The following is a 22,420-nucleotide window of genomic DNA, read 5'->3' on the forward strand; positions in this document are numbered from 1 at the left end:
GGGGGCTAAGAAAAAAAATATGGTTTTCTACGTTTTTAGTTCTTTGAATCAAAAGAAAGAAAACCTCAAACTACTGAACCAGAGGTGACCTTTTTTTTTTCAATATGTGTTCTACTTTGGGTTTAGCATTTCATAAGGGAATGATGGCTGACTCTATTTTTGTTGAGCACATTCCAAAAGTTTTAGAGTTTTGACATCCCTTGTATTCCTGCTTACAGAAAAATAGCTAAAGAAACCGTTAGTACCTCTTCCCTGAAATGAATATTTAGAGCATAGTAAGTTACAAACTTGTCTTCAGAAAATCCCAAAGGCGTCCTAGCAGAGCAGACTCAGATGCGTAAAAGGGCCAGTAGTACCACAACTAGCTAATGGCATCAGGTCCCCTCTGGATGCCCAGCACCATTCCTCTTTCCTCTTTGCTCTAATACCATTATCTAGAAGGGCCCACTGACCCCTAAAAATGGTCCAGCCAACTTCCCATGACCATCAGAACCAGTTTACTTCAATGGATGGAGCCATATGAAGAATAAACTGATGAGGAAAATTCATTGTGAGGGTTGGGAGTACAATCAGCCAAAAGAAGGGTGAATACCTCTCTGACTTTCTCCAAGAGGTACCTGGTCAGAAACCTGACCATATAAAGCAGATTAATCAACAGAAGAGTTTTAAGGCGATCAGGTGACGTACTCCAACCTGGACCTTTGGTTTTGTTCATTAATTTATTCAACAAATACATATTGAAAAAAGTGAAAGTGTTAATGGCTCAGTCATGTCCGATCATTTGAGACCCTATGGTCTGCCAGGCTCCTCTGTCCATGGAATTTCCTAGGCGAGAATACTGGAGTGGGTTGCCATTCCCTTCTCCAGGGGATCTTCCAGACCCAGGGATCGAACCCAGGACTCCTGCACTGCAGGCAGATTCCTTATTGTCTGAACTACCAGGGAAAACAAATATGTATTGAGTATCTTCCAAATGACAGTTTCAGCTCTAATTACCTAAAAATTTTCCTCAACATTCTCCCCAAAGCTCCTGGTAATTCCAAGGACCAATTAGATCTTTCTTGTTTTCTAATTCCATGAATTAAGATGCACAATTTTTTTTCATCTGTAGCCTCAAACTACCATTGGATAATCTAGTCAAAGATGGATAAACATGCACACACATCCATGAGGCAACACAGCTATAGATTCACTACTCTGAAAAACATATCCACTGAAAGGCCTTTGCCTTATGATTAAAGTTATTTAGTCAACAAATATTTATTGAGCACCTAATATGTGCTGGCGGAGAAGGCAATGGCACCCCACTCCAATACTCTTGCCTGGAAAATTCCATGGATGGAGGAGCCTGGCGGGCTGCAGTCCATGGGGTCGCTAAGAGTTGGACACAACTGAGCGACTTCACTTTCACTTTTCACTTTCATGCATTGGAGAAGGAAATGGCAACCCACTCCAGTACTATTGCCTGGAGAATCCCAGGGACGGGGGAGCCTGGTGGGCTGCCATCTATGGGGTCGCATAGAGTTGGACACGACTGAAGTGACTTAGCAGCAGCAGCAATATGTGCTGGCACTGAGTTAGGTAATCTGGAATAAATACAAAGGCAAACACAACAGAAAAGGTCTTGCTTTTGGAACTTTTATTCTAACAGGGAAAAAAAAAAAAAAACAGATTTTTTAAATGGTCAAATAAATAACCTAGCCAGATTCCTGGCTAAAAAAAAATGGAGCTCATGTGTGTGGAAAGAACCTTCTCAGATGTTTGTCTCTACCAGGAAAATGAGAAACGAAGCCATTACTGATGGAAGAGGAAGGTTAAAGAAAGGTTTGGGTTGTTTTGTGGTTTGATTTGTCTTTTAGTGAAAGGAAATACGTGAGTATATATGTATTACATGCTAGTGGGCATTATTTCATAGACAGCTAGTTTGAAGATCAAGAAGAAAGAAGAAAATTTTTAAACAGGTAAAGCAGGGAAGAGGAAATGAGTCTAGTGCACAAATAAATGGTCCTCTTCCTCCTCCGTATTGGATGGAAGAAAGAGATCATTCAGATGCAGGTGGGTTTGTGTTTCAGTGGTAGAAGTGAGATTCCATGGTGGGAGGAGGGGATGTGGTTGGTTTACAAGAGGAAAAGACATGATGTAATTGTCTCAAACAGTGAAAAAAAAAAAAATGCTCATGAAGAAACTGAAGAAAAAGTGGTGGGCCTTTGAATGCTGATTTGAAATCTCTGATCACTAATAAAAAGCAGTGGTTCTCAACCAGGAGGGACTTTGTCTCCTCACCCCCAGCCTGGGGACATTTGGCCTCATTCGGTGATATTTTTGGTTATCACACAGGGCGGGAGGGGAATGCTACTGGTATCTAGAGGGTAGCAGGCAGGGATACTGCTAAACATACTAAATGTGCAGGCAGGACAACCCTCACAACAAGAATCAGGAGCCCAGAATGTCAACAGAACCGAGGCTGGGAAACCCTGACATAAAGTGATGTCATATTTGTGTATAGACCATCTCGCAAAAGTTACAGAAGGAGACAGTGATGTTCCTTGTGGGCAGAGGTGGAGCCACAGGACAGGACGAGAAGAGGACTTACTTTCATCCTATATCTTCGTACACCTTTTACAATTTGTACCATGTGCATGTATTACCTATTCAAATAAATCAAAAGACAGAAATAATTCACTGATGGATAAATAATTGATTGGCTGATTTAAGTAGATGATAGATAAAAATAAAATGAAACTAATCAATCAGTTGGAGTTATTTTTCTCCAGCAACATCCAGCTGCTAGGATGCCAGCATAAGGAAAATGAAATTTTTACAAGAGGAAAATAGTGACTGTAACAGAGTATTTTGGAGTTCAGGGTCTTTGAAAGGTACTAATTGTAATGACAGATCATGGAAAAGAGTGAAGATAAAGAAGGAGCTGATAGATAAGCAAGAAAATGATATTATTTATTAATTGAATGTCAAATATGGAAAAATATATATTTTAGGAGAGAAAATGTTGGACCAATTGAGTTGGAATTACAGGAGATTGTGTTGTGAAAATAAGGTGCTGAAGTCAAATTTTAACAGAAGTGTTATTTTTAACAGTGACAAAATATAAGGAGAAGTCATGGTAATAAGCATTTGGACAACATAGGAAAAGGTCATTGTGACTGACCAAGGTGAGAGGGCAAGAAACAGGTGTTTGGATGGATCTCTCAGATTTGTAGCTTCTTCTGGAGAATGATGTACCTCCCCTTATTAATAATGGCAGATACTATTTTTGACATTCCACTATGCATCAGATACTTTATGTACGTATTACCCCACTTTTGTCCAAAAAAGGTCAAGTGACCTGCATAGTTATTAAGTAGAGGAACGAAGATTCAAATTCAGGTTTTTAGGCCCAAAGTCTATGCCCTTTCCATTGTGCCATGTCTCTGCCACCACGAAAAGACAAACTGTCATCAAATCTATGGGAAATAGGTGAGCTTAACACTGGCAATAATATTGGTAATGGAAACTGGGTAGTAGGAGAAAGAAGGGAAAGAGAATATAGTGAGGAGAGGAGAGCCTGGCAAAGATGCAAAAGTCTGCCTCATAACTCTTCTCACACTAGTATATTCTTCTTTAAGTGGGCTTAATTCATAATGAATGAGGAAGCCATGGAGAAAAGAAATAATAAGGAAAAGATACAAACCTTAGTGATTTCCAAATAGAACACTTATAATGCCTACCTATATTATAAAATATAGTTTTTGTTATGGGTATTCTTTTCATTAAAATGTACAAAATACATATAAATATGGTTATATTATGGGAAAACAGCATTAATAACTGACAATCAAAGAGCTTTGAGGACTATTAGAGTTGGTTACCAAAAAGCATTCAAAATCTACCATCAAATGCAGCCCATATTCTAACATGCCCTTCCCAATTTCCACATTCTTTCTACTTATGTAACCCTCTAGTCACATACTCACACTCACACACACGCACACACCCCTACAATTGCACTGGAAATATACATGCTGTATAGGGAGTGCATTAAGTTCCCAAAAGATTTCTTTTGCTTCTCTGTTAACATGACCTGATGGCTCAGACTGTACATCTAGAAATAAAGATGCTGCCAGTGGGATGCTGGCCTTTCAGTCTCTTTAGCTTATCATGCAAGCCTGGTCCTCTTTTCCCATCCCTTATACATTCATGTCATATCCATATACATGAAAGACAGCCTCCCCTGAGGTAGACAGTAGACCCACCCCAAGAGGTGAGTTCAAAGGTGCCATTTTCAATGTGTCCGAATGCACTAGGCCACTTAAGATGAGTGTAGTTGCTGACACAAGCAACTGGTAGTCACTTTTCCCTGCCTTTGCACCTCCACATGGCAGCCCAGAGTTTCATGTTCATTGCTCACAGTCCTCCTCCTGTCTGGTTTGTGGACCTTAGGTGAGATAAGGAACTGTAGACCTGCTGGACTCTGTGGTCTCAAGATCCTCCTGGTTCATGTCTTCACTCATGACCTCAAGTGGACTTCAGAAAACTCTCATTCAAGACAATATTCTCAGGGCCTGTAATAAGGAATCATAATGGAGAGAATCCCAGAGTGCTTTTCTTAGAGTTTATATAAGCCAAAAAATGTCTTAGATTCCTCAAAACTGACCAGAGAGAGTTCAGATACATTGACATATAAATGGTCAGCACTGGTTAGATTGAATACAGCCCCCAGGTAGCTGCTGCGGGCCCACATCTTGCCAGAAGTGCAGTAGTTCATCATCTTCCCCTCCATCAGCACCATGTCCTGGGGGTACCTAAAGTTCCTGGAGTAGACCTTGTGGCTCAGGGGCTGGTTGTTGCAGGACTGACCCCGGAAGTACACTTTGGAATACACAAAATATAGCCCAGTTTCATTGATCACAAGGCTGCCCTTCTTGTACTTCACCCCAGAGACCAGGGCAATTCCATAGGTGTCTTCCCATTCCAAAGGCATGGATCTTGAGTTGAGCTTGCCTGAAATCAAACCAGAGAGGAGCTTTCAGCCAGGAATGCTCATGTATCCCACAGATCAAGCTTTCAAGGCAAAACTGTGGACCATTCCTTGAGCAAATGCTTTTTCCCTAAGTGACAGAGAACTGGGTGATGGGTCAGACCTGACCTGTTACTGAACTTCTTCAGCACGTTTATCAAATTGACTCCCTCGATTTTATCATCCACACAACTGGGACAATAACATATGTTTCTAACCAACTGCAGTGAGAAAAGACCAGGATGATTTTAGCTCTCTGGAACAGAGATTCTATGAACAGAGGTTCAGAACTAGCATCCAAATTGCTAGAGTTTGAGTCTCTTCATGAGAGGAGAAGTCAAATCCAAGGAACTCTGAAGTTCTAAAGTTGGAAAGGACCTTAGGAATCATCTAGTCCAACTCTTCACCTACACGAAAGATTCTTCAGTATGGGCAAAAATCCCCTTTCCTTTGTATCTGCACAGCATGGTGTACATACCTACTTCAAGCAGAGAATGCTGAAAATATTGCTTTCATACCTTTCATGTCTTTCCCTATTAGATTGTAAGCTCCTTGAAGGCAGGTGCCATGTGTGATTCAACTCCACATGCCCCAGGTTTGGCACAAAGCATGTGCTCAAGAAATATCTGTTGATCTAAACTGGATCATTTTACAGCCTCTGCTGACATAGTTTCAGGGACAGCAGCATGCCAGTTTCTGTGATACGCATCCACTTTGCAGATATTGGTGGACTTCACACTGACAGTGCCCCTACTGTCTTGCTATCAAATCATGTCACTCCACGGCACGACCACGTGTGCCAGGACCCAGCCTCCCTTCTCCTATTTCTGCATGGACAGAGTAAAGCTCTCCCAGAAAACCAGGGAAACACATATTGAAATAATTCACTGTTCACCATCTCCCCAGCTCTCACCTCTTGGACCTGTGTCCCAAATTCCCCAAGGGTCCTTGGAGCGAGTGAAGAGAGTGAGCTCCTTATGAGCAGGGATCATGTCATAAGCAGCTCCATTTCTCCTGTTTAGAGCAGGGCCTTGCCCAGAGCCGCCCTTTGTGTGTGTGTGTGTGTGTGTGTGCATGTGTGTGGTGTTGACGTAACTAGAAAGATGTGACTACTCTTGGGTTTCAAATACTGTCACTGGAAAGTATCAGCTCCCTCAGAGCACAGTCACGGAAACCAACCAGCTACTCTGCTTTTTGCCAAAGGCTTTCCCAAGATGGCCCTCCAGATACAGACCTGTTAAATGAGCTGCTTTTTTCAGTTCCTTTTTCTCAGAGGGTGGACTGGGGTGACCTGTATTATAGAGAGATGAAAGATACATGTAAAAGTGACATAACTACTATTCTTTTTTGTGGGACTCTAAACAGGGCATTTAAATAAAAGATATTTTTATAAGCATAAATGGCAACAGTCTAACATCCACTAATCATTCAAGTCCAAACTGCAGGACTTACAGCAGCCTATATTTCAGAAACAGAGAGGTAAAAAGGAGTCAAATTAAGATAGACATGCATAAATTATAAATTACACAACAATATAAAGGTCAGTTTATAAAGCCCTCCATATAAGTTACTGCATTTATAACTCCCAACAATCCTTTGAGGCGGCAATCCTTACAGATGCCAAAATGAGCTTGGAAGTTGGGTGACTTGTCCAAGAAGACCCGCTAACTCAGTGTCAGAGTGGGACCAACACTCAGGTCTCCTGAGTCCAAATCCCGGGCTCTTGCGTCTCTGGCTCTGCTGCCCTCAGGACTACAGGACAAAGGTTGAAGAAGACTGCTGATGTCCAGGCCACCAGGTCTTCCCCAGCGGCATTCTACAGTTGGCCCCAGATTAATTCCTCTAAGGTCTCAAACACCGCGAATGACTCCTCATTAAACATGTAATTGCACACAGGTGTTCCCCACCACATGCTCTCTGCCCGTCTGTCCAGCCTCCTCTGGCTCACTCACCTACACTGGACACTGCCACACAGCAGTTCTGAGCACACCCAGCCTCCCTGCCTCTGTGCTTTTGTCCGTGCTACTCTTCCTGCCTGGAATGCCCTCCCAAACTGATCTCTGTGTCAAATTCCTATTGACACTACAAACACCATCTAAAATATCTCTTTTCCTGGAAAACCTTCCCAAGCCTTTCTAATCAAATATGATTTTTCCCTCCACTGAAACCTGGAAGCACTCTGGCTTCACCCTATTTTGTCCGTTCTGACTCACCTTTTTTTCAATGGTAACTGGATGACTGGTCTTACTCCTCCAAATAAATAGCAAATTCCTTACTATATGTTTAATCTACCAGAGTAATTAGCTCAGTTTCTAACCCAGGGCATGCAATCAGTACATGTGCATTAAATTAAACTGAAAGATTGAAAATAGACAACAGTTCTCAAAATAGATACTATTTCTCTGACTTGAGATCTTTCAGTGCAATAGCACTACCATTTGGCTAATGAGTTCAGCTAACTTAGACTTTGAAGAAAGTTGCATAGAAGAGTGCTCATCCACAGCAGGCTCCTCACGGTTAGCCTGTAAAACTCCATATGATGTGCGCATGCTCCCATCAACTGAGACTATGATGTGAGCAGTCATTCCCTCTGTAGCTGCCCAAGACCACACATCATGAGTGAGGTGTTAGCGAACAGGAAAGGCAAAACTGAGTCTCTTCTACATTCCTATACCACAAACCATCTGTGCAGCTATCTAGCATTCAGCCATAAACTGACAGGAAATGGAACAGAGAACCACATGCTGTCTATCTTTATATCCCTCAAGTGTTGGTCTCATAGAAGGTACTCAATAAAAATATCTGCTGGATAAATGCTGGAATAAATAAAGTAGAAATATACCCTACACTTTTGAGGATGACTGTTTCCTGCTCCAGGGTCTTTGCACATGACATTCTCAGAGCTGGACTGCTTTTCCCAGCCTCCCACACCCCCGGACCCTCCGCCACACATACACACACCCACATTAACAACACCTCCTTAGAGGGGAGTTTCCAGACCATTCTATCTTAGGTTGCATTTAGCACAGCTTGAAAGTCTGTTGTCTGTTTGCTTGCTTTTGTTTATCTTCTCTAGCATGCTAAGAGCTCCATGAGAGCAGGCCCCTTGTCTTTCTTGTTCTCCTATCACCCACTAACCCACACCCAGCCTGGCATGCAGGAAGCACTCCAAGAACATTTGTGAAAGAATAAAAGATTCGGTGAGTTAACTGTGGAAAAATGACAGTGAACCAAATAAGAAAGTTTAAATAATCTACAGTAGTAAGTACCTCCCAGTTAACCTGTTGGAGTATAAGTCCTTCTAGATGCTTACTAAGAATATGAAAATATGTATATGTATTTAAAGAGTGAATATTAAATGAAATACACTGTTTTATAACTTGTCTTTTTATCTAACAACATGGACAATCTCTATGATATTGAATGTCCTTCTAGTATACAGCTTTAGTTGCTGCATGTTATGCTCTTGTGTGAATACACTGTGATGTGTTTAACTAATTTCCTATTGAGTGGCATTTAACTGTCTCCTAAATGGTTTATTAGAAATAGTCTTCTAAGAAAGTGGTGAACATCCTTATTATAAATTTTCAGACACATTTTATTTTCTTTAGATAGCTTTAGTGATGAGATTACAAGGTAAATTAACAGTATTAATCCTTTGATATATTTTTCCCAACTGCTCTTTAGAGAAGGTATAGTGGAGAAGGCAATGGCACCCCACTCCAGTACTCTTGCCTGGAAAATCCCATGGACGGAGGAGCCTGGTAGGCTGCAGTCCATGGGGTCGATAAGAGTCGGACACGACTGAGCGACCTCACTTTCACTTCTCACGTTCATGCATTGGAGAAGGAAATGGCAACCCACTCCAGTGTTCTTGCCTGGAGAATCCCAGGGACGGGGGAGCCTGGTGGGCTGCTGCCTATGGGGTCGCACAGAGTCTGACACGACTGAAGTGACTTAGGAGCAGCAGCAGCAGCAATTTACATGCCCACTGACTGTCACTAAGCAGACCCTTTTCACTCACATTTTTTGCCAATTGGGCTTTATTTTTTTAAACTTCACTAATTAGATGGGTCAACCTAGGTATCCCCCTTTTTAAAATTTGCATCTCTTATCTCATTAGTAGAGTTGCTAATTTGATTTCTATGTGATAACACACCAATTTCTGGCCCATCTGGTTTGGCCTAAGGAAGATACTTAATACTTGTTATTGGGACAGGTTGATCTGACTCATCTGCTAACTTGATTTTTAATCACTAAAAGGACTCTAGAGAGTGTTGAAAGATGAGTAATTTGGTACCCCTTTTACCGGCCACATTTCACTGATCTTCAAAGCTATTTTATATTAGAAATCCTCCAGAAGCTTTATTCTTCTAACGAACATTTGTACTCTGCTTGGGTACATCTGGAATTTCTCTTTACAGGTTCATACCCAGAATTAGAAACCAGAGGACCTTACCAATAGCTCCTACAAGAGCCTACCTTCCAGGGCAATAGGGTGTCTTGGGTTTCTCAGGCACAGCCTGAGAATTTGGAGCAGGCTTCCCTGACTAGATGACCAATGCTGTCTTCTCTTTGCAGAGGCATCTTGCCTGTCATCTTTATTTCTCATTCCATGACCATCAGAGACAGATAGGAGTAGGAGTTTCCCTGTGTCACAGGGCCAGAACATGTACTGGTAAGAGCTGGAGGTGACAAGGCATCAGGAGCCTGAGTTCCTTCTCAGCCCCATTCCAGCCTCTGTGCCCAGAGGTCTTGGGCACATTACTAATCTGTCTGGTGTTTTGTTTCTCTTCTGAAAGGTGAGATGACTGGACTGGATGTTCTCTAAGCTCCTTTCCATCTTAGTTTAATGAGTATTCTAAATCCACAGTTTCCCAAACTATGTCCTGAAACTTTAAGAGGCCAACGTTCAACATTGTGATCTTCCTGTCCTGGATCTCACACAGAGGATTTCCCTTTATTATCAAAAATAGTGCGTGATTGTCTCCGAGTGAAGTGGGACTACCCTCTGAAAAATGCCTAACGTTTTCCTCCAAGCTTTCCAGCGGCTGCAAGAGAACCACCCTAATGTGGATGACTGCTTGCCCACTCTTTAAAAGCTTAAATATAACCTATTAAAATTTAAATCAGATCTGACTCTTAAGTAATCTCTTATAGAGTTTAAATAGGAGAGCAAGGATCTTTCCCAGCAACAGCTGTGTCTGCCTGCACCTCCCCTTCTCTCCTGAGGAGCTATAGCCACTGCCCTGTGCATGGGAATCAGGAGGCCTGAGGAAGGGGGCAGGCCTGGAGCCAGCTCCTTGTGGGGGCAAAGGTCCAGGGTTGTACACGTGTGTTTCTCTTTCCAAATTCAAGCAGAAATTAGTTTTGAATTTTTTTGTGATACTTAACTAAACTAATTTTGAACAGTTAAACTCACTTCATATTTTAGGGCAGTTTCAAGAACCAAAATGACATGAGATTTTGGAATTGGTTAGGATTTCTCTTCCATAGTCTATATGTGCCCAAGAATAAGATGGAATTCAAGGTACTCCTCCAACATGGTTCGGTGCTGAGGACTGTTTTTAGAAACTCAGTGTGCAAGCATAAAAAAACTCACCTATTTGCTTCTCCAAAGATGATGCTGTATGCCTTTGGCTGGTGGACTGGCAAAAGAGAAAAGATATATAATAACTATGAAGCTCTTTAAGCAAAGGAAGAACTGTCAAATAAACTAAGCACTGGAAAGGAAATCTAAGCACGCAGAACCTCTCCTAACTCAGACTCTGGCCAAGCAATTGTGCCTGTCCATGCCTCAGTTTTGCGATTTGAAATAGTTCTAATACTTTTAAGCACTTCCAGGGAAATTTAGTTTGTGCATTTGAACAAATTCACTTCTCAGATGCCAAGTTCCTTTTCTTTGTTGAATCAAGTATGAGGTAGGTAGTAAAGGTCTTCCTTTCTCAGATGATCAGCCAACTGCCAGTCCTAATTTGATCCTGATCCCTCCCAAGATAGAAAATATTCCTTCCACCCATATGAGCCCCCATTTCTCTGCAGGTAGAATAGGATGGCTAGTGTGATTCATTTCTAAGACAGGAAGAAAGGATTGAGAAGTACGCTGCAAGCCAAGTGTGGTCCATGTGGATTCCTGTTGCCCTCCTCCCCCACTTCAGCAGGGCAGTTTCACCCCATCCCCCACCCCTGCACCTTCAGGGTGTGGCAATCCCCCAGGCAGCTTACCTCTCTGAGTTCAGCCAACTCCTTCTGTAGATGGAAGAGCTGAAATATCCCCAGCCCCAATCCAACCAGGGCCACCAGAACCATGAAAAACATCACAAGGAGACACAGGCCTGTGTTGTGGTCCCTCCTCTTCTTCAGAGGTGGTGGCGGTAGTGGAGGCAGGGGTGGCGGTGGCGGTAGTGTTGGGGGTGGCGGTGGTGGTGGCCTCCTTTGCCCCGGCCTTCCTGGCACTGAGGACGGACAGGGGAAGACTGATCCTGGAGGGGCCCAGGGGGAGCTGGCACTGCTGTCCACCCAGAAGATTGGGGGGTATGGGTAATTCAAGGGCTGCTGCATGGCATCCAGTGCCTCAGGCCAGCCCCCAGCCCAGGGTTTTCCTCTTCTTCAGTCGTGTGGAGGCCCAGGTGTCAAAGGCCAGACTCCTGTTTCTGACTGCTCAAGAGAAGGAAGCCGGTTCTCTCTTTATAGAGTTTCCAGAACTGAGGGAAACACCTCTCTTTCGTTCTCTTTCGGCTTCTCAAAGAGACACCCACTCACTCTGCATCTGACCCTGAGAAGCCTCAAGAAACTCAGAGCAAACCCCCCCGGGAAGTTTCCGCCCACAACTTTATGATGAAAGCTTTCAAAACCCCAATCGCTGCTGCCCTGCTCCCTCAAAGGCTGGGAGGGTGGGCTCGTTGTCCTCAGGCCCTGAGAGAGGGGGTAGCGTCAGAGCAGCTCTGCGGGCTCCAGCCGTTGTTCAGCTACAAGGAGAGTGGCCTGTGGGGCGAAAGCACCGAGTCATGGCCAGAGGAGTCACTTCTGTGTCTTACCTTTGGCAGGAGGGAATCAACCCCTGCTGCCATCCCTCCCCCACACCCAAATACTGTTTACGCTGACACAGCAAAGCACCAGAGTTTACAGGTTACAACATGCCCACCTACTCTATAACAGATCAGAGACTGCAAACCAGTGGCCCATATGCCTCACAGAGTCCTCAGACTTGCTTTGCTTGTGCCTTATAATGTTGTTTATTTCTATTTACTGTCCTCCTCAAAAAACAGGATAGTCCATACTGCAGACATTCATCTCTGTTTTGCTGAACCTAGAACTCAGACCAGAAAAGCAATAGCCATTGCGATACTTTAAGTATCACAAGATAAACCAACCACAGATGCCTGGGGCAAAAGATTACTGTTGAGACTCACAGTGGACTGCTGTTATCACTGAATAGTGTTCTTCCAAAGTGTAAGCACCGAATCCCAATCCCCAATGTAACTGTACTTGGAGATAATGCCTTTAAGGTGTAATTAAGGTTAAATGAGGTAGTCTGAGTGGGACCCTAACCCAACATGATTAATGTCCTTACAAGAAGAGGTAGAGGGCTCCCTTTGTGGCCCAGTGGTTGGGAATCTGCCTTGCAATACAGGGGACACATATTCCATTCTTGCTCTAGGAAGATCCCACATGCCATGGGGCAACTAAGCCCTAGAGCTGCATCTACTGAACCCACGTGCCCTAGAGCCCATGCTCTTCAATGAGAGAAGTCGCGGCAACGAGAAGCCCATGCTTGTCTACAACTAGAGAAAGCCCATGCACTTACAAGGACCCAGCAGAGCCAAAAATAAATAAATAAATACTTCTTGAAAAAAGAAGAAGCGGTAGAAGGGATGCATGTGTACAGACAAAAGGCCAAGTGAGGTGGTTATCTGTAAACACAGCAAGAAGGTGGTTATCTGTAAACCAAGAAAAGAGGACTTAGGAGAAACCAGCCCTACCAACACTTTGATCGTGGACTTCTATCATCTAGAACTGAGAAAATAAATTTTTGTTGTGTAGACCATTTAGAAAAATTGGGATAGTCCATATATGTTATAGTCATATTGGGGTTTGAAACACTAGAATATTGGGCAGTCTGGAGGCCCTGTCTGCAAACCCAGTCAGCTGGACTTGGGCCACTGCTGCAGCTCTCAAGGACAGGACATGGGTGTGCCAGGCTGCCTGGCTTGCACACCCTCCACTGTGTTTCCCATGAACCTCACTGTGAGAAATGGCCTTCCTGGGCCCTTTAGGCATCTCTGTTTGCTACCTCTGTTATGGTTGTCAACATTTGTTGGATCATGGAGAAAGCAAGGGAGTTTCAGAAAAACATCTATTTCTGCTTCATTGACTACCCTAAAGCTTTTGACTGTGTGAATTTCAACAAATTGGAAAATTCTTAAAGAGATGGGAGTACCAGACCACCTTACCTGCCTCCTGAGAAACCTGTATGCAGGTCAAGAAGTAATAGTTAGAACCAGACATGGAACAACTGACTGATTCAAAATTAGGAAAGGAGTATGACAAGGCTGTATATTGTCACCTTATATGCAGAATACATCGTGCAAAATGCCAGGCTGGAGGAATCATAAGGTGGAATCAAGATTGCCAGGAGAAATATCAAAAACCTCAGATATGCAGATGACACCACTCTAATGGAAGAAAGTGAAGAGGAACTAAAGAGCCTCTTGGTGAGGGTGAAAGAGGAGAGTGAAAAAGCTGGCTTAAAACTCAACATTCAAAAACTAAGACCATGGCATCCAGTCCCATCACTTCATGACAAATAGAAAGGGAAAAAGTGGAAACAGTGACAGATTTTATTTTCTTGGGCTCCAAAATCACTGCAGACAGTGATTGCAGCCATAAAATTAAAAAACCCTTGCTCCTTTGAAGGAAATCAATGACAAACTTAGCATATTAGAAAGCAAAGATATTATTTTGCCAACAAAGGTCCATATAGTCAAAGATATGGTTTTTCTAGTAGTCATGTACAGATGTGAGAGTTGGGTCTCTGAGTTGAAGAATTAATACTTTCAAATTGTGATATTGGAGAAGACTCTTGAGAGTCCCTTGGATTGCAAGGAGATCAAACCAATCAACCCTAAAGGAATCAACCCTGAATATTCATTGGAAGGACTGATGCTGAAGCTCTAATACTTTGGCCACCTGGTGTGAAGAGTTGGCTGATTAGAAAAGACCTGGATGCTGGGAAAGATGGAAGGCAAAAGGAGAAGAGGACGGTAGAGGATGAGATGGTTAGACAGCATCACTGACTCAGTGGACATGAATTTGAGCAAACTCCAGGAGAGAGCGGAGGACAGAGGAGCCTGGCATGTTGCAGTCCATGGGGTCACAAAAAGGAAGACCCGACTGAACAACAACAAGAAAACAACGAAAGAGATCATTTGACTTAATTTCAATATATAATAATTAAAAGGAGAGAAATAGAAACAATAGAGAAAAATAACAGCATATAATCACCAAACTGGGCTGACCTATATCCAGACTTGAACAGTGCTGGGAAGTCCCTCATTAACAGCAATCTGGAGTCCCATTTGGGAAAGGGTCCTGCGGGGAGCTGCCCGTGAGAACGGGGTCCTTTGTCTGAAGGACACAGCTCTGGGAGCTGCCTCAGTCCTTGAGGGTTTGCTTGCAAACATAGCTCTCTGTCCCGCCACCCCAGAGATTAGGCGCTTATTTACTGCAGGCACCTGGAGTTCTGTGCAAACTTCTCACGCACAGAGAAATGTTATCTGGTGTAAGAAATAACAGGGAGCCATTCCCATGCTCTCAAGATTTCTTGTGACTGTTTGTAAGATGTATAGGCCAACCAAGAAAAAATGTCAACTGTCTTGTCTTTCTCACGCTTTTCTGTATAAATATGAGATGTTGAATAAAGTTGGTGTCAGACTGCGTCCCTTCGTGGTGACGTGTCTGAACCTCTCGACCCCATCTTTGTAGTCTCTTGCTTTAGTTTCTTTCTTAGCCCCGCCGTGCACGTTCTCGGGACCCAATCGACTTTGCCGGCTGGCTCCGGCAGGGTCCTGGGTAGTGCGTCCATCCCATGGATGAGACTCCAAATTGCAGTTTCAAGGGCTCCCATTTACAATCCCAGGTTGCAAACTGATAACCATCATCAATTTGCACTTAAAAATGTAACTATGGTTTTCATAACTTTTGAACTGTCGTGTTAGAGGAGACTCTTGAGAGTCCCTTGGATACCAAGGAGATCAAACCAGTCCATCATAAAGGAGATCAGTCCTGAATATTCATTGGAAGGACTGATGCTGAAGCTGAAACTCCAGTCCTTTGGCCACCTGATGCGAAGAACTGACTCATTTGAAAAGACCCTGATGCTGGGAAAGATTGACGGCAAGAGGAGAAGGGGATGACAGAAGATGAGATAGTTGGATGGCATCACCAATTCAATGGACATGAGTTTGAGTAAACTCCAAGAGTTGGTGATGGACAGGGAGGCCTGGTGTGCTGCAGTCCGTGGGGTCGCAAAGAGTCGGACACGACTGAGCGACTGTTTCACCTTGTGCATTTTAGGATTTTCTTGGGCCCCGGGGTGGGTTTTGTTGACCCTCAGGGGCTCAAGAATTCCAAGACCTGCTCCCTTTCTTATCTAAAGTGCTGCCTTACTTGCTGTGCATGCAGGCAGGCATGGAATCCGAGCAGTGTCCAGGCAGGTGAGAAGCCGGTCAGAAGCCTGTTCTGCTTCTGAAGCCTAAACAAGACTTCCTCCATTTTAATTTTCCTAACATGACACAGTGTTCTCACTCTTTTACAGGTGGGCAGAGTTAACATGCTTTTAAATTCACATATGGGTTTCTTCATAGGCAAAAAAAAATAGTAAGTTTATAATTAATAATCAAAAAACATAATTTTAAGAGTTCCACCTTATGTACAACTAAAACACAACCCTTAAAGTATCCTGAAGTAATCCTTAAGAGCAGTTGTATAGAATCATATTTTTAAACTATAAAAAATTTCCTGAGAATGGCAAAGATTCAAATCAATGGAAAAAAACCCCCATATGCTGGATGGGGAGATTAGAAAAATGGTTAGGATTGTGTGCTTCTGATGTGAGACTTCCTGGGTTCAAATCCCAGCTTTTGCACTTGTTAGTTATGTGAGCTGGACAGGTCACTTTCCCTCCTCTGCACCACAGTTTTCTCATCTATAAAAATGGGCGTGATTATAATAATACCTATTTCACAGAGCAATATGAGAATTAACTGAGCCACAGCACTTGATACACTTAAAACAGTCCTCAACATAAAAGTAAGCACTCAACAAATGTTACTGTTCTTGTTGTGTTTGTGGGAAAATATAGTGTATCTTCCCACAAATTATCTGGCTGTAGACTTAATGTAATTTACCTTCTTTCACTAAGAATAAAAGACAGGGGAGAGAAGAGAGACTGCAGCAAAAACTACAAGTCAATGTCTGATGTCCAGTATCCTGAGAGATGCTACCAGTGAACAGATGTACCAAAGGATTCCTGTTTCAGGCTAAGACCATGCTGCTTTTCTATCTCAAACTCCCACAGAAAATTCTAGACTTATTCAATAGGAATTATGCTGTAGTTTCACATTTTCCTCTGTCCTGCTTCTTGATTAATTCTGTGGTAGGCAGAATCAGAATCCTAATATCTGCCCCCACACCCCAATGCCCTCCAACCCTAGAGAGAACTCTGAACTGAAACAGAGACAAAGGGAGCAGTCTTAAACCTGGGTGCCGCTCTTTGATAATGCTACCCCAAGCATCGCAAGTTGGTAAAGTTCCTAGCAAAATAAACACCCTGACAAACAATGACAGGGGCCCATCATAGTTTGGGGTTCTACCAGAACCTTATGAATTAGCAAAAATTATCTTTTACAAATAGATGTTAACTGTGATCACTAAAGGGAAAAAATTGTGTATTTGCTCTTGGGAGATGCACTGAATAAATAAATCAAAGAGCCAGCAGGCTGGCAGCTCATCCAAATTGAAGAGTTTCTTTCCTTCTCACCTTCACCCTCCTACCTGCATCTCTGAGTCTGGAACCAGGGTTTGTTGAGGATGGATGGGGCAGAAAGACTCAAGAGTTGGTGATTTCTTTCAGCAGGTAGGACTGCCAGTCAGAGAGATTTAAAGAGATGTGCATGAGTTCATCTTTGTTTTTCTCCACATGTGAATCAGTTTTCTTAACATAATCCATCTTTTCTCCCAGTGAATCACAGTATATTTATCATATATGAAGTCTGTACCTATAGTTGGGTCTTTTTCTGGGCTCTTATCTTTGTCTCGTTGATTTCTTTCTCTATTCCAGTACTAGTGTCACACAGTTCCCAAAATTATAGCTTTATAAAATGTCTTAAGGCTAGTATGGCAAAATTTTCCCTTTGATCCTCTTTTTCAAAAAAAACTTGAGTATACTTAATCTCTCCTATATCTATTCAGTTCAGTTAGTTCAGTTCAGTCACTCAGTTGTATCCGACTCTTCGCGACCCCATGAATTGCAGCACACCAGGCCTCCCTGTCCATCACCAACTCATGTTCACTCAAACTCACATCCATCGAGTCAGTGTTGCCATCCAGCCATCTCATCCTCCATCGTCCCCTTCTCATCCTGCCCCCAATCCCTCCCAGCATCAGAGTCTTTTCCAATGAATCAACTCTTTGCATGAGGTGGCCAAAGTACTGGAGTTTCAGCTTTAGCATCAGTCCTTCCAAAGAACACCCAGGACTGATCTCCTTTAGAATGGACTGGTTGGATCTCCTTGCAGTCCAAGGGTCTCCCAAGAGTCTTCTCCAACACTATAGTTCAAAAGCATCAATTCTTCGGCGCTCAGCCTTCTTCACAGTCCAACTCTCACATCTATGCATGACTACTGGAAAAACCATAGCCTTGACTAGATGGACCTTTGTTGGCAAAGTAATGTCTCTGCTTTAGAAAAGAAAACTAGCATGGTCTTAAAATGTTCTACTGGACTCTTTTTACTGTAATTGCACAAATTTAGGCGAAGTGTTTTCTTTACAATGTTTTTGCCCTATTGACAGCTTTTCATCTATCCTTTATGGCTTTTAAATTTTTTCTCCAGGATGGTCTTATCCATTCTTTCTTAGATTAATTGCTTGGTATTTTGTAATTTTGTTGTGATAATAGACATCATTTTCTGGGGTATTTTTAGATTCTGTGGTAAGCAACCTCTACACAACCCCAATGATCCTCCACCTCCTGGCATTCACACTTTTTCATAAATCCCTCCCGTTACGTGTGGACTGGACCTGCTGACCCACTTCAAATAGAATAAGGCACAAGTGTTGGGATAGCACTTCCAAGATTAAGTCATTAAAAGACTGTAGCTTCTGCACTGCACATGACTGACTTCTCATTGTATCTTCATAGGGTGGAGAGAGGAAGCAAGATTTCCTCTGGCTCTCATTAGGGCACTAATCCCCTTCATGGGCTTCCCTGGTGGCTCAGACAATAAAGAATCTGTCTGCAATGCGGGAGACCTGGGTTTGATCCCTAGGTTGTGAAGATCCCCTAGAGGAGGATACGGCAACCCACTCCATTATTATGCCTGGAGAATCCCCATGGACAGATAAGCCTGGTGGGCTATAGTCCAGTCAGTAGTTCAGTCACTCAGTTGTGTACGACTCTTTGTGACCCAATGGACTATAGCATGCCAGATTCCCTGTCCATCACCAACTCCCAGAGCTAACTCAAACTCATGTCCATTGAGTCAGTGATGCCATCCAACCATCTCATCCTCTGTCATCCCCTTCTCCTCCTGCCTTAATCTTTCCTAGCATCAGTCTTTTCCAAGGAGTCAGTTCTTCACATCAGGTGGCCAAAGTATTGGAGCTTCAGCTTCAGCATCAGTCCTTCCATTGAATATCCAGGACTCATTTCCTTTAGGATTGACTGGTTGGATCTCAGTGAAGTCCAAGAGACTCTCAAGAGTCTTCTTCAACACCACAGTTCAAAAGCATCAATTCTTCAGTGTTCAGCTTTCTTTATAGTCCAACTCTCACATCCATACATGACCACTGGAAAAACCCTAGCTTTGACTAGACAGACCTTTGTTGGCAAAGTAATGTCTCTGCTTTTTGATATGCTGTCTAGGTTGGTCATAGCCTTTCTTCCAAGGAGCAAGCATCTTTTAATTTCATGGCTGCAGTCACCAACTGCAGTGATCTTGGAGCCCCCTAAAATGAAGTCTGTCACTGTTTCCATTGTTTCCCCATCTATTTGCCATGAAGTGATGGGACCAGATGCCATGATCTTCGTTTTTTGAATGCTGAGTTTTAAGCCAACTTTTTCACTCTCCTCTTTCACTTTCATCAAGAGGCTCTTTAGTTCTTCTTTGCTTTCTTCCATAAGGGTGGTGTCATCTGCATATCTGAGGTTATTAATATTTCTCCAGCTATCTTGATTACAGCTTGTGCTTCATCTAGCCTGGCATTTCGCATGATGTCCTCTGCATATAAGTTAAATAATAAGGGTGAAAATATACAGCCATGACATACTCCTTTCCCAATTTGGAACCAGTCTGTTGTTCCACGTCCAATTCTAACTGTTGCTTCTTGACCTGCATACAGATTTCACAGGAACCAGGTCTGGTCGTCTGGTATTCCCATCTCTTTAAGAATTTTCCACAGTTTGTTGTGAGCCACACAGTTAAAGGCTTTGGCATGGTCAATAAAGCAGAAGTAGATGTTTTTCTGGAACTCTCTTGCTTTTTCCATGATCCAATGGATGTTGGCAATTTGATCTCTGGTTCCTCTGCCTTTTCTAAATCCAGGTTGAACATCTGGAAGTTCACAGTTCATGTACTGTTGAAGCCTGGCTTGGAGAATTTTGAGCATTACTTTGCTAGTGTGTGAGATGAATGCAATTGTGTGGTAGTTTGAACATTCTTTGGCATTGTCTTTCTTTGGGATTGGAATGAAAACTGACCTTTTCCAGTCCTGTGGCCACTGCTGAGTTTTCCAAATTTGCTGGCATATTGAGTGCAGCACTTTCACAGCATCATCTTTTAGGATTTGAAATAGCTCATCTGGAATTCCATCACCTTACTAGTTTTGTTCATAGTCATTCATAGTTGCAAATGACTCTGACTTAAATAAATGCTCTTCATTCTGTAATAATTTAGACTCTTGTAAACTTATGGAACTCTCTTTATTTCTGATAGTGTGCCTATTGACTCCTGGGGTTTTCTTTCCTATTAACATAACATTATTAGCAGATAAAATGGTAAATTCTAATCTCCCTTTCTAATCCTATGCCTCATTCTTTTACTTTTCTTTTTGGATTGTCCCAAACCTCAAGAACTATATAAAACAGTAATTTTTATTATGGGTATCTAGCTCTTATCCCTAATCACAGAGAGACTATTCTAAAGTTTCTCATAATAAGTATGATGTTTTTCTAAGGTTTTGTTTTTATTTCGTTTTTATTTATTTTATTTTATTATTTTTTTTATTTTATTTTATTTTTAAACTTTACAATATTGTATTAGTTTTGCCCAACATCGAAATGAATCCGCCACAGGTATACATGTGTTCCCCATCCTGAACCCTCCTCCCTCCTCCCTCCCCATACCCTCCCTCTGGGCCGTCCCAGTGCACCAGCCCCAAGCATCCAGCATCGTGCATCGAACCTGGACTGGTGACTCGTCTCATACATGATGTTACACATGTTTCAATGCCACTGTCAATAAAGTTTCCTACTATATCATCAGAATCTCATCAGCAAACAGATGGAACAGAAATTAGGATAGCTTGAGAAGGGCTTAGCAAAAAGGACAACCATATAAGTAAGATGTAGGGAAATCAAAAAGAAAACAGTATACTCTTTTATCAATAGAAGGAACAGGGTTGTTATGACCACTAGTTAAGAAGAATGATAAGTTATTGGAACCTAAGAAGGGCAGACTTGTATGGAGAAGACAGCCTAATAGGACTTGTGACTTCAAGTCAAGAATTGCAGCCAGTCCAAGGTGTACTTGGAGAATAAATATCTGTCCTACTACACAAGCTTCCCTTGTGGCTCAGCTGGCAAAGAATCCGCCTGCAATGCAGAAGACCTGGGTTTGATCCCTGGGTTGGGAAGATCCCCTGGAGAAGGGAAAGGCTACCCAGTCCAGTATTCTGGCCTGGAGAATTCCATGGACTATACAGTCCATGGGGTCGCAGAGAGTCGGATACAACTGAGCGACTTTCACTTCACTTTCACAATAGGATAGATTCTTCTCTTCTGCTGGGGCTTCCCATTAGGCAAATTCAATCAGAAGCCAGAGGGCAAGGAAGTCCATTGAAGTAGTCCACATAAGGTAAATTCACAGAAGAGAGAGCAAACTATAGTCCCATTGCCTACCATCACCTTCGTCATGTTCCTGCTGCCTAGAATTTTAATTCTGGGTTGTGATGGATCCTTACAGTTCCTTTGTACTAGTATTTTTTTTTTTTCTTCCAATTTTATTTTATTTTTAAACTTTACATAATTGTATTAGTTTTGCCAAATATCAAAATGAATCCGCCACAGGTATACATTTAAATGGTAATTTAGCTGGATATACATTTCAAAATCTAACTTTTTTCCCCCCAAAGATTTGCAAGTAAGATTTCTTTCAAAATTTTTATCTACTTTCTTGATGCTTTGAAGTTTTCAGATATCTTCCAGCTCAGTAATACATCCAATATATTCTTCAGCTATATCTTTTCTAAAATTTAACAAATTCATTAAGATTTTTGTTTCAACTATAACATTTTTTCAAATCCAATATTTCCCACCAGTTCTTCTTTGAATTGTTTTCCTTGATTAATGTTGTCGGTATTTTACCTTCATATTTTTGGAAGGTATTTCTTATGCTTATTTTAAACGTATTTTCTATGGTCTGTTAATTTTCTTTGCCTGGCATAACTTGTTTGGTGGTGTCTTTCTTTTAGAGCACTGTATTCCTCATATGTCTGATCACTTTTCCTTGCGAGCTTACACATTCCTGCGAGTTTCAGTTCTCATGGAGCATAATATGAAGCATGTGTGTGGGAGCTAGAGGGAGGGAAGAGGTGGATGTGGCTAAAGCCCAGGAATCCAGGAGTAATTTATGCCCTTCCTAGGGAGCTTAGGGAGTTGGCAGTGCATCCCTCCTTAGGAGGAAGAGCCTCTGGCATTATAATCTGGGGTAAATCATCCCGTTTGCCACCTACCTTGCCAAAGAAAATCTACCGAGGGTTTACCTGACATTGCTCTTTTTTTTAAGAGATTTTCTTCCTCAGCTGGAGTCATTTATCTATACCTGCTGTTGACTCCTTCTCCCCACCTCAGCCAGATTCCAGCACTATGTTGATATTTCCCCCAGTGCTTCTGGGCATCCACTGCTGTTT

The 22,420-nt window shown here is 42.4% G+C and overlaps 1 protein-coding gene across 3 annotated transcripts in view; it reads right to left on the minus strand.

Moving 5' to 3' along the window:
- Positions 1–1,624: 1,624 nt before the first annotated feature.
- Positions 1,625–22,420, minus strand: part of FASLG (Fas ligand) — a 48,527-nt gene continuing 27,731 nt past the window's right edge. For all 3 annotated transcript variants that reach the window (XM_086342627.1, XM_086342629.1, XM_086342628.1), the window contains 4 exons: positions 11,240–11,998; positions 10,617–10,662; positions 6,249–6,305; positions 1,625–4,998 (listed from right to left, as the gene is read on the minus strand). In XM_086342627.1, the coding sequence (XP_086198753.1) occupies positions 4,604–4,998; positions 6,249–6,305; positions 10,617–10,662; positions 11,240–11,575 (834 nt within the window). In that variant the 5' untranslated portion in view covers positions 11,576–11,998 and the 3' untranslated portion in view covers positions 1,625–4,603. The remainder of the gene's footprint in view (positions 4,999–6,248; positions 6,306–10,616; positions 10,663–11,239; positions 11,999–22,420) is intronic.

Source organism: Bos grunniens, chromosome 16, assembly GCF_055505025.1.
Source record: "Bos grunniens cultivar Pamir isolate PY7600 chromosome 16, Bosgru_T2T1.0, whole genome shotgun sequence".
NCBI classification, from domain to species: Eukaryota; Metazoa; Chordata; class Mammalia; order Artiodactyla; family Bovidae; genus Bos; species Bos grunniens.